Here is a 13573-nt window from a genome sequence, read left to right on the forward strand (position 1 = left end):
AAACAAACCCCAAACAGAACAGGGGAAATTTTCCAAACTGTCTCCTTTAATATTTCAGTCCCGGAAATCAAATCAGTTTGTCCCATTTACCATAATGATAATAATCATAATTTAATGTACTATCTCCAGCCTTTTGACAATATCTTTTTCCAGAAATACACAATCCTGCTCTCAGGCTTGATGTTTCTATGCTCTCTATGCTAGTGGAAGACACAAACAGAGCAAATCAAAATGACCAACGTGAGTAGTTTGTTTTCTTTTTAAATCATTTCGCAGGAGTCACTGCATGGAGAAGTCATGTGACTTGGCTGGTCTGGGATCAGCTTGTAATCAACCTTACGTATTAGCATTAGCATTAGCTCAATACAGACAGACAGTCTGTGTCTGCATGCAGACAGCTATCGATTAACAACCTCTCGTCGTGTCTAAGTTTACACGCAGGAGACAAAACCAAGTTATTTACAATTCCCATCTGACTCCACATCAATAGGTGGCGCTTTAAAAAACCACTTGACCCAAAGAGGAAGATATGGATTAAAATATTTCCGTGTCCATCCAGAAATGCAATCTTCTTCTTCTTCTTCGTGCACAGAACTCAGTGTCTGACTGAAAGTGAGTTCAACGACTACATGCACTATTAGCTTGATGGTCAATCACATTATCTGGGTGTGGTAATCAAGCTACAGATAGTCAGATTCCAGCCATATTGTGCACGAACACAAAATCTCATAACATCCAAAATATGACTCAAGACCAAGAAGCAAAACAAACACTACTAAATTAACAAGAAGGAATTTTAAGACGATTTTCACAAAGTTTAGAAAAGAAACGCCCTCTGCACACGCCTACGTGTGCGAGAGAGCGTGCGCGAGCCCAGTTTTCCTCGCGCACAACTGTTTAAAAGTTGGAGTCGCCGTCGCTCAAACAAGCTGACCTTCCAAAAAGAAGATTTGCACTTTTTCCACTTTGTCAAACTCGCCACCGGTAAGTGAAAATCCATTTTCAAAGGACCCGATGTGCACCGGGCACGAGCACCAGCATGTACGACGGCTTTACGTAAACATATCCTCAGAATGATTGACAACTAGGAGGACCAACAGTCTTGATGATCCACCCGGAAGTTGAAGCCAAAATAACATTGTCCACAATACCTTTAATGACTGTAAAACCACTGATAAATAAGAATGGCACACTTGTGCAAACTGTATTTTGTGATTACAATGTAAAATAAATATAAATATATATATATATATATATGAAGTTGCTTAAATCACAATAAGTAAACATGGTTTAATCAAATAAGGCAAAATGTAAATGTAACCAATGAACTAGTGCACTTCTCCCAGTGTAGTAATTTTGTAATCATAACTGCTGATTCAAAAGTGGCAGAATATAATACAGAGCATTAAATTATTATATCAGTTATATTAGTTACTAATGACCCATGTCAATTTATCAGTGATAGCTAAAATCACTGTAGTTTACATGCATTTAGAAACCAAGTTACTATTAGATTAAGCCATTTATTCGCTGCATGGATCTGCACCATGTAGTAGATACTGAGATATAGGGCTGGGAAAAAAATCGATTTCATCAATTTATCGAATTTGTAGATAAATTTGCATTTAAAAAAAATAAATAATAATAATTAAAATTTTTTACACCACAGTTTTTTCTGACTTTTTCGCGTTCCGTCCTTGTGGGTTACCGTAGCGCGATGTGAGCCCGCCCCTCTTTGTTTACATGTGCTTACCCTTGGAGTAGGCTATATGTGTGCCACAGGCATGTTTAATCTTTTATTCGCACTATGCTGAGATGTAATGTTATATGTTATAAAATATGTAGTTATCTGATAAAATTGAATTGAAAATTGAAGCTACTGTGAAGTTGCTGTTGCACTTTTGCTTAAAACTGGGTTAAAGCTTGAACGTGTTGAATGACGGAGCCTCATTTACTTTTTATTTTGGGATTGTTCTATGCATTTTAACTCTTGAAGACAATCTCAGCAATAAAGTTGCACTTTTGACAATATATCTGATGTCTGCAGTCATTTTTAAGTGCATTAAAAAAAAAAATTAAAATCGAATCAAAACTTGAATTTTCCTCAAAAAATCGGAGATTTTTTTTTTAGGCAAAATCACCCAGCCCTAGTGAGATATGAAAAGGTAGTGTTTTCAGTTCAACCATATATCTTGTCTCTTAATATAACTTCTGCAAATGTTATCATGTTGATTGCTTCACTATCAACATAAGCATCTATTGAACAAACCTCTTGCTATTGGACCAACTTTTCACATGTGACCTCACTAGGAACTTACAGAGCTATAGATCTTGTTTAGTAAAATGATACAGTAAACTTGAATGTCTTCTAAATCATTTCCTAAATGCCAGATGATGCCATTTGAAAGCCATGTCTGAGGTCGACCAACAGCTGCTGCCTTTCTCAGCTCTATTAGCTCATGGTAATGAAAATGTATCAGCGATCAAAGACCTTTCCCATGCAGTCTGTTGGCTGTATGCTTTGTACACGTCCTAATTACATTTACTGTTGAGTCAGAGTTGCTCACAACAGAAACACATTGTAACCAAGGAATAATGATTCCTTATGGGAGACTAGACTATAATCCTGTCCTATAGCGCAGTGCTTCTCAAACTTTTTTGGTTCCTTTTTCTTATTTCTGAATCCAAGTATGAATTTTGTCTGACGACAGCATTTTGCTTAGAAAACTATACACATTTGAAAAGAATTTCACTTTGCAAATAAGTGTAGAGAAACAGTATTTAATGCAGTGGTTTCCAACCTTTTTTGAACAGTGACCCCATTTTGACATCAAGAATTTCTGGCGACCCCAAAGATTATTTAATTACTTTTTGATCATGTTTGAGCTCAGATATATATATATATATATATATATATATATATATATATATATATATATATATATATATATATATATATTTTTTTTTTAACCTGCATTTTAGTTTAGTTGAACTGGTTGTGTGTTGTTTTCATTAAAAAAAAGAATAATCAATAAAAAAATGTAAAAATCTATTTAAATTTTTTTTTTTTCCCAGAAATTTCAGGCGACCCCATTTAAACTCCAGGCGTCCCCACATGGGGTCCTGACCCCAAGGTTGAAAAACCCTGATTTAGTGGCTCCTGAATAGATTTATTTCTTTAGTTTTTATCATTTAGACTGAAACTTTATTTGTTAATTTTTCATTTTCTCTCTCAGGTACCCAGAGTTGGCTAAAGTAGTAGTCTTCAATACTTGATTAAAAGTATAGACACTTGAAAAAAAAAGACATTGGTAAAGTAAAAGTGTAGAAGTTGCTCCCTTACTTGAGTAAAAAAGTACATGCTACTAAATGTACTTAAGTAGAAAAGTTAAAAGTCCCATTATTATTAAGACAGGGTTTTTAAACCAGCAAAATTCCATATCTTTTGTTTTTTTTAGGAACTTGTAGAAAACTGTTACATGGAAATAAGTTAAATCTGTTACCTTTGAACACCTGGAGAATTTAGCACTCATAATAAATACAACTTGTAAATGAAATGTATCAGGAAAAATAAAATGCAAATGCTCAATAAAACCCACAGCAGCTTTAAGAACTTGTAGAAAATTGGTACATGGAAATACATTAAATCTATTATCCTTAATGAACACCAGGTGATTTTAGCACTCATTGTATATATATATATATATATATATATATATATATAGAGAGAGAGAGAGAGAGCGAGAGCAGCTTTGAATTTAACATTTTTAAAAACTTGAAAATGAAGTTAAGGGACCTGCCTAACAGAAAAAAACCTCAAACTACCAAAATCTTGCGTCTTTATACCTTGTTGTGTCATCTTCGAAGGTCTTAAAAGTAACGAGCTCATTTTTAAAATGTAAGAGGTAGAAAGTACAGATATTTCTTTAGAAAAGGAGTAAAAATAAAAAGTTGCCCAAAAAATAAACACTCAAGTAAAGTACAGATACCAGAAAAAACTAGTAACAAAGTATTTGTACTGCAAGTACCCCCTATAGTGCCATTGCGTACCCCGAGGGGTACACGTACCTCCATTTGAGAAACACTCCTATATGGATATGCTCTTTGTGTGTGTGTGCACGAGTATATATATTCTACAGTTGTGTGTCCTCTGGAGAAACTACTTCACCTCAACAACTGCGACATCTCAGCTTCTCGTTTACCTGCTCATCACACTCCTGCAGAGTGATTATTACACTGAATGAATGAGAAAAAACAGAAAAGTCATCTGACACGACGCACACAAAGAAACACAGCTCTATCTTCCTCTCATATGCACGTCGTGCACAGTTGCTACGCCCACCCACTCACCCACTCAGGGAGACAAAAGTATAGTCAGCGACTGAAGTCGGCTACTAAATCACACACACAAACAAGCAGCAACAGCTGCTTGAGACTGGGAACAGCCTCACATGAAGGATGTAGGTTAAAAAGCTGCCCATTGATTATTTCCTGCTGGCCAATAACCTCGTTGGACTAACAAGGCAGAATGTGGCACCACATTTAGCACCTGATGGATCAGCTGATAATGAACACTTTGCCTTAATGTGGCTCCACGTGACTCAGATACCTAGCCCATGGAATGGAAAGAAGAAATTGAATTTTGAGGTATAAATAGGCCATAGTTCTCCAAAGCTGCAGTAGTCGATCTGCGTGTGTTTATGAAGAAACAATCACACTGTGACGTGACGGACGATCCGCGCAGGGACTGTTGACAAGGAATAATCTGTGGTCACACACACATGCTAAAGATCTCAGACCACTGGATTAAATCAAATACGCAGTCGCACTAACACCCCATCAGTGGCCTTAAGAGATCTTGTGCTAAAGCTAATAAAGACAATTAGTCACAAACTACTCTAGATATTTAAACACCAGTAATATTATCATGAACACCTTTAATAATGTAAAAAAACTAAGAATTTTGCTGTTGTTGTACATTTACACATTGCCATTGACAGGTAAATCTGGTGATTTATTCATGCCTGCTTTAGTTGTATTTACAATGCAATTAATTATACTAAGGTAAAGTCAATTATTTATTTTCTAATCGGATGCGATACAAAAATAGATAAACAAAGCTGATTTATATTATATAACACAAAAGCACTCAGAGATCGCAAATCTCCACCGAATGCCAAATATCCTCTTTGCCAAATATTGGCAGTTTGCTAGATCAGTGATTCTCAACTGGTGGGTCGGGACCCAAAAGTGGGTCACGGACCTGTACTGGGTGAGTCGCGGACAGCTGGTCAAAATTAAATAAATGCTTAATGTCTCTCATGTTGTATTTTATTTTGAAAGAAACTTTTATTTTGATAGGCATGCTGTGAAATGCATATTACACAGAAAAATATGTAGATTTCTGTTGGAAAAAATATTATACATGTGTGTTTTCAAGGCTGAATTCTAAAAAAAAATAAAATAAAATAAATTTAAAAAAAAAAGTGGGTCGTGATTTAATGTTCGTGGCAAAATGTGGGTCCCAGGGTGGAACCAGTTGAGAACCTCTGATCTAGATCAGTAATCCTGATCATGATGCCATAATCATTCACACTTGAAACGTATATCCCCATTAATAACCATACAGTAGGTAGAAAAGTATAGGTAGGCGCAATCCAGATGCGATCCGGATGAACCAGTGGGATAGTTGAGGAACCAACCCGTGTGAAATCTCTTAAAGATCGGTCAATTACGAATTTATAAAATTTCACCAACGATGAGCGATAGGGAATTTCTGATTTTTCAAACTGATCCAGAATCATTATATTGATCCAGATCCCCTCCCAAATTTGATGGAATCTTCCATGGCGTAATGACTATTTTTATTTCACAATGGATACTTTTGATGTAATCCTGTTAAAATACAAACAAACAAGAAAACAAATGCATGCTTTTCTCCAATTGAGAGGGAGATTTTTGGTCATGTTGTTCATATAATGTGTTTTGTTGATAATTTTAAATGATTTTACTGATGATTTTAAATGTACTTATTTTAAGCTGTTGAATGTTTTCTGTTTGCACTTTTTGATCATGTAAAGTTGCCTTGTGTATGAAATGCGCTATACCAGCGGTTCTCAACTGGTCTCACCCTGCGACCCAATTTTGCCACGATCATTAAATCGCGACCCAATTTTTTTCATTTTTTTTGTTTTTTTTTTCAAGAATTCAACCAACCAAATTTAATCTTATTAATCCATATAATCTTTTTTTTTTTTTTTTTTTAAACATAAATCTTTATATTTGCCTGTGCAACAAGCATTTCACAACAGGCCTGTCAAAAGACAAGTTTCTTTCAAAATAAAAGACAAGTCCAACCCAACATGAGAGACATTAAGTTTTTATTTATTTTTGACCAGCTGTCCGAGACCCATGCAGTACAGGTCCACGACCCACTTTTGGGTCCCGACCCACCAGTTGAGAATCACTGCGCTATACAAATAAATTTGCCTGGCCTTGCCTTCCCTCCAAATCTGTTGATGTTGGTATTTTTATTTCTTTTTTTTAAACGATGGAAAACACAAATATTTTAGTTCAGCTTTAAAGGAAAATACTCTGCAAACGTATCATCGACTCCAGTATTTCTCTAAAACTGCAGGTCATGAAGAGACAAAGCCAACAGTTTGACTTAGTGAATCGTCTACCTCGAGTGTCCTCCATGTGTTGTGGTTTGAAGTTTAATTGTTGTAAAGTTCTTATCATCCATCATCAACGATCCTTCATTACTAGCGATGATTCATCAGTAAATGCCAAATGCCTTTGGCAGAGCTGGCAAAGAGCGGCGCCACAAATGGAGAGCAGATGTTTTCATATTGAGAAATTCTTTGAATTCTGACAACAGAAACAGAAAACCCACATAAAAATAGGTTTCCCCCCCCCCCACACTGATTAATAGTGAGAGTCTGGGGCTTGGTTCACTTGGATGGTCTGATGAAGTAAAAGCAGCTCTGGAAAGAGAGCTGAGACCATTTTTTGGAACAAGATTCGATCGTTTCCTAAATGCAGCACGAACAATCAGTGAAAGAAAATCAGCCTCTACTCGAATCTGTTTTTCCTCCTGGAACTTCTTTGGAAATCAGTCGCCAAATAGTTATTTAATAACATCACACTTCTACAGCTATTGTTATTGTATTCTCTGACAGATGCAGCCATTTGCGTCGGTGCTTTATGGATTTCCAACATGCCTCTATTGGTTTACAGATTTTTATGTGAAAGTTAATTTGCTCCCTCAGATTTATTTGCTTGGCTGGGTTTTTAAGGTTGTCACACTTTTTGAAATGTAAAGGCTCCACCCTGCAGGGACTGCAGAGCTGTATTACCTTTCCACCACCACCACCACTACTCCTTCCATTTCCCAGCTTCGCTGCCAACATGTGGGTGAAAGGTGATGAATGCTTCCTAAATGACGGAAATTCAGTGAGTGCATCGATGGAACAATAAAAAACGCCAAACACAAAAGGAAATGAGGATGATTTTCCATGCCATGATGATGTCATTCATACAGACACAGTTGCTAAGTTCACAGCAAGTTCTGGGTGAAAAGTACTCCACTGTTGGACGCAAAAACATGGCAGACTTTGGACCAAACAGCTGGTTCTGGTTATTTAACAGCTCCCATATTAGAGCCTTGGCGATTATATCATCCAAAAATCACAAGTACGGAAAAGAAAGAAGCTGACAAACCCTTTGGAAAGTAACCAGATGTCAATGTAAAGGCTTTCACCAAACCTGGCAACCCAACTATTGGAAGGTGCGTTGATGATGAGAAGCTTTTTTTAAAAAGCAGAGATGTAAAGAGTACTGATATATTCTACTCAAGTAGAAGTACTGTTACTTGACTGAAATTCAAGTAAGTCATACATAAAATAATCAAGTATAAGTAAAAAGTAGCTCAATTAAATAGTACTTTAAGTAAAAGTTACTAGTTACTTTCACCGCCCACGTTTATTTTTGGTAATAAATCTTGCCACGGTTCCCTTGCATACAGTAAACATGTCATGTATAGACTTAAAAAGGAAGAGATAAAATCTTGCACAAATGGAACTTAATTAAAATAAAAGGCTTGTAATAATGTATAATTCTGTTTTAAATAAAGTAACACCAATGAATTCAATTCAAAATAGAAAATACTAATTCTCAGATTCTAGGTATAGCTACAGTACATTTGTGAATTCTAAAACTGAAAAATTAACCAGCATTCAATGCTGTTTTGGCACCAAACAATACGGTTAATCTGGTTTATCAGCTATGATGTGATGCATTTGATTGTTGTCTGTTCATTTGATTTTTTTGTAGTTTCAATTACATCATTTTAAAACAAAAAACAAGAATTTACTCCGTAAGAGTTAGATGTTTTAGTCACTTCAGTTACTTCTTTTAAAATGTACTTAAGTACAAGTACAATTACTAGGACCCAAAGCAACACAGTTACAGTCACATGAGTACTTTCACCTCTGGTAACCAGATTTCAATGTATAGGCTTTCACCAAACCTGGCAACCCACACATTGGAAGGTGTGTTGATGATGAGCAGCCATATAAAGAAGAAGTGGCAAGTGTAAGGTTTCAAAGTAGATATGGCAGGTATGAACATTGGTCTCTTAAGCACATACAGTACACACACAACACACACACACACAACACACACACACACACACACACACACACACACACACACACACACACACACACACACACACACACACACACCACACACACACACACACACACACACACACACACACACACACACACACACACACACACACTGAGTTTGGCTGCACTTAAGCTTCACACTCACCCACAGCTGATATTCAGCACTGATCAGAGACCATATCTTGATAAATAACGTTCAAGGACTTTCTCAGTGGCCTTTCCCTCGCCTCTAATCTTTATCTGCACCCCCCCATCCCCCCCCACCCCGCCCCCCCGCCCTCGTCTGCATCTCTGCATCCCTACTAGAAAATATAAACCTTCATGTACAATATATTCTGGCGCCTGTGCTTTTCTGTCTGTCTGTCTGTCTTCCTGACTGAGTTTATGACCCCCCTGGTATCAGTAGAAAAAAGAGGGGAGGTGTATTGTTTTCATTGGCAGGCTTGCCTTCTTCAGACCCCCACCAGACCCTATCAGCCACCATTCCTTGCCCTCACTCTCTCTCTCTTTTTTTTTTTTTTCCACTATGTGGACACACAAAGACATTGTTTGTCCTCCCCTCGACATGAAACCGCGCTCCCACCGCTTCTAAATCATCACCACCCAAGCCCCTCAGCCAAAAGCGGGTGAGGGAGGGAGATAAAGTACTTGTGTAACAGAGAACGCACAAGGGGGAAAAAACACATGCTGACATAAAGATATCACAGGTGGTGCGAGTGGTAAACAGAGACAACAAAGCAAAGTGCGAAACCAAGACAAGACCCTGTCCTCTTTAAGCACAAGGCTTTTGTGCCTCGCTGAGCAAGGCCTGCGAGCAAAGCCGGGGCCCGAAGACAAAGCGGCTGTCAGTGCTGATGAAGAGAAAACAGTGCACTTCAGCTTTACTTCACAGGAACCCACACAACCGTATAACGTGGCAGCAAGTGCACAAATGCACAAAAAGAAAAGACATAGAAAGTGATGGGACCTATCCGCTGTGATTCAACTGTACCGTGTACTTAAATATTCACTGCGCAAGAGGATAAAAGTTTGCGTGCATTTCGAAATTACATTGACTTTGGTCAATGGCCAAAAATGATTACATTCTAAGACCAACTGTATTATAAAAGGTAAAAAGAAATTAAATAAATGCCTTCTTGGATTACAGTTACATTAACCTACACAGTGGTTCTCAAATTACTTTTGGCTTAAGTACCCATTTTTATTTAATTTTTCAATCCATGGACCCCCTTTTTCCGACTACAACATTTTGCTCCAGAATACTTTGAAAAAACAACTATAGAGCATAATGAGGGAATTATAGTGCAACAACACACATTTTAAAGTGATTATCCAGTGGATGAAAGCGACCGTCTCGATGTCCCTCCCTAAACAGCTCCACTTCCTCCCACTGCCTCTCCCAATCAACCAGAAGCCACGCCTCTACTTTTCTGCACGCGCATAGCGGAACATAACAAGGTCACATCGGGTCGCACTGATATAGGTCTGTGGGTCATCGCTATTCTTTTGGCGATTGACATTTCTGAGGTAAGTGACGAACGCTCCTCCATGATGCTATGCTGCTCAGAGTGATACCTGTTTGCTGTTGTGACGCGCTGCCTTGTGTCCGTGCACAGTTTACGCACACGCATTCACTTTTATTGATGCCTATTGGCTGGGCGATCGCAGCTCTATAGGACGAAGGCGGGACTTATATACATTGATTTATATGAATGACCACCGGCAGTAAACCATAGTAAAAGACTATGGTTTACTTTTAGAATGATACATAAACATATATTTCTCAGAAACTCCGGATATGAGCTTTAAAGAATCTCATTTTTGTAAATAAGTAGAATATAACAGTATTTAGTGCCTCCTGAATTGATTTATCTATAGTTTTTTTATCATTTCCTGTCATCTCCCACCTGGTGAGGGACCAAGATGGATCGTATTTTCTATCATGCCATTACTATGATTATCATTTTTAACTAAAAATAAACATCGTAGAACCCCATACTTTAATGATTTCATTTGCCACTTGTTCACGCTCTCTCTCTCTCTCTCTCTCTCTCTCTCATGTACCCCTTGCAGTGCCATTGCGTACCCCTAGGGGTACATGCACCCTCATTTGAGAAACACTGCACTAACACACCAAGAAGATTTGGTCTAGGTCTGAACTCCTGGACAGTAGGTAGGTACCTGAACGTTATGTGTTCTTATCTTCCAACAAAATCACGAGTTAATTCTTAAACAGCCACATTGTTTGTGATAAAATACATTATTTGCAGCGTGAGGTGTGATTATAATCAGCTGCTGAAGGTCAACTTTGAGTTTTTCCGTTGGCATCGCTAAAGTCCCTGGAATTCAAATCCAAAGCGCTACATTTTTCATGCGAGTGTTTAAAGCATTCACACACACACGCGCACACACACACACACACACACTCACATAATGGCTGCTACGCAGAGTTAAAAAACCTCTTAAAACACGTAATGATATTAAACTGGTAACTACTTGAATGGAAAATGACCCACATCTCAGCACAATGACAAGATAAAGACAGAATATTTTTGGACTTTAAGATCGTGCAAGGATGTATCAATGTAAAAAATATAAGATTAGCTACAACAAATACTAAAAAAAAATCTAGCAGTCCTTGCAATAATCAACTAAAAAAATGCGCGTACAGCATATGTATCTGTGAAAGCTATATACGCAGCTTGTGCTACCATCTTTTTTTTTTTCTTTTCTTTGCTGCAAACTAAGAAACTCTGCCAAAGTCACATAGGAAGCTGGTGCATGCACATACTGTATGCACACATAGCTTTTTTTTATTGATCAGTGTGTAACCTTGCCTGGGAAATGCTGTCTCCACATTCTTCATATCAGGTGCTGCACATGGCAGAGAAAAGGCAGTGATGATGGACCAAAAAAAAAACAAAAAAAAAAAAGAAGAGGAAGATGAAGAAGAAGTGGGCGTTGGTGTGCTCTTACAGAGTGCCTTAAGGTAATCCTCCCCCTCCTCTTGCTTCTGCTTCTGTCTTCCCCCCGTCCCCCCCCCGTTGCTGTCTTCTCCTGGTTTACAAATCTCTCCTCCTTCGTCACCTCACCCCAAGAAGTAGCATTTCCCTTCTCTCGATGAATGGTAGTCTTTAGGGGGGGAGAGAAAAAATATGGACGGTGGCAAGGGGGGGGAGGACTGCGATCGTTCCTCCTCCACACGTTCAGATTTAGGCGTTTGACTTAAACTCTGTTAATCTCCCAAAACAGGATGAGAAGGAGAAAAAATGGATATGTGTCCGTCCTCAGCCAGCAATCAGCACTTCTCCATAGTCTAGAGCACTTGTATCCTATCCTTTCTCCTCAGCCTCCTCTTCCGCGCTCGAGAATCCTTCTTCGCTCCCTTCACAGCAGGTTGAGGCTATTCATTCTGACATCAGGCTCACTCCGTCAGCCTTTTGTTGCAAGTCATAGAACGACAGAGTAAGAGAAAAAGAGGAGAGGCAAAGGGTGGAGGGAGAAGAAGAAGAAGAAAAAAAAATAAGCACCACAGAATCGGGTGCCTTGGCCATGTGGAAGAAAAGGCAAAAAAAAAAGAAGAAGAATGAAGAGGAAAAAGAGAGAAATCCTTGAAGAGTGGCAGTCACAGCGAGAGGCGCAGTGCTCCTGGCACACCAGCGACTCCGTCTTCCATTCTCTCCAAACCTTCTCACTCGCTCAACATATTTTCTGTTTTTTTTTTTTTTTTTTCCTCCCCTTCCTCCTCCCCTCACTCCCTCCCTGCCCGCCTCTCTTTTATTATTTGTGATCTGGCCTTCATAGTCTTAAAAAAAAAAAAAGTGCCACCCCTTTCCCCCTTCTTTCCTCGTCTCCATCGCCCTGTTTGCTTTTCAGCATTTTCTCTAATCTCAGTCACTCCTTGATGTCCCAAATCAACACAAGCAGATCGGCCGAGTGAATGAGAGGATCTTTATTTTGGTGTGTAAGATGCGTTCAAGGATGCACAAAAATATAACATAATGCAGGGGTTCTCAACCTTGGGGTCAGGACCCCATTTGGGGTTATGAGACACTGCGAGGGAGTCGCCAGATGCCTTTAAGAAACTAAGAATATATTTTTTTTAACAATTTGAGCAAATTTTTGCTTATTTTTACCCTTTTTCTGCAATTACACCAAACTTGCCATATTTTAACCTATTTTCATCACTTTTTCTTGCCATTTTCTACAAATGTTTCCACTTTCAAGACATTTTCGCCACTTATAAAGCCTTTCCACCACTTTTCCCACTTAATGTACATTAAAGAAGCTAAACTTTTATTCTTTTGACATTAATACAATAACAAATTGCAATGGCTATTATCAGTATAAATCTTTCAGTGAGGTTGCGGTTCAAGCAATTCATACAGTTTGAAAAACTAGAAATAAAGATATTTTAAAATATATTTTTTATACTCCCAGAATTTTCTTCTTTCATATGTCTATTGTAGATTTTAAACATTAGTCACTTTTGCGCTTCTTTACTTTTTAAAGGCATTTATAATTACGATGATTACTGTTAGGTGTTATTCATCCATTAAAACAGTTCATTCCACCCATCTCACTTTCCTATCTCGACAATTCTCTCATTTTATTCTACAATTTGAGCCCATTATTGCTAATCATTTCACCCTTTTTCTGCAACGACACCAAACTTGCTATGTTTTAACCTACACTAGCGGTCAAAAGGTTTAGAACACCCTAATTTTTCCAGTTATTTATTGCATTTCAAGTCGTGCAAGTCCAATGAATAGCTTGAAATGGTACAAAGGTAAATACTGAACAGCCAGAGGTTAAAAAAAGGTTTGGTTACCCAAAACTGAAAAATAATGGACATTTCAGAATGGTTACTGCATAAAAGC

General features: G+C 38.0%; 1 protein-coding gene across 7 annotated transcripts in view; it reads right to left on the minus strand.

The window, feature by feature from the left end:
• The window catches only part of LOC114476829 (C-terminal-binding protein 2-like), an 82076-nt gene that overhangs the window by 16941 nt on the left and 51562 nt on the right, over positions 1–13573 (minus strand). Inside the window, exon 2 of one of the 7 annotated variants that reach the window (XM_028468783.1) lies at positions 1681–1696. The exons of 5 other annotated variants lie outside the window; for them this stretch is intronic. In XM_028468783.1, the coding sequence (XP_028324584.1) occupies positions 1681–1696 (16 nt within the window). Of the gene's footprint in view, positions 1–1680; positions 1697–11530; positions 12393–13573 lie in introns of those variants that run through there. One more of the 7 variants, XM_028468786.1, reaches the window with a different exon arrangement.

The sequence above is a fragment of the Gouania willdenowi genome, chromosome 15 (genome assembly GCF_900634775.1).
Source record: "Gouania willdenowi chromosome 15, fGouWil2.1, whole genome shotgun sequence".
NCBI lineage: Eukaryota > Metazoa > Chordata > Actinopteri > Blenniiformes > Gobiesocidae > Gouania > Gouania willdenowi.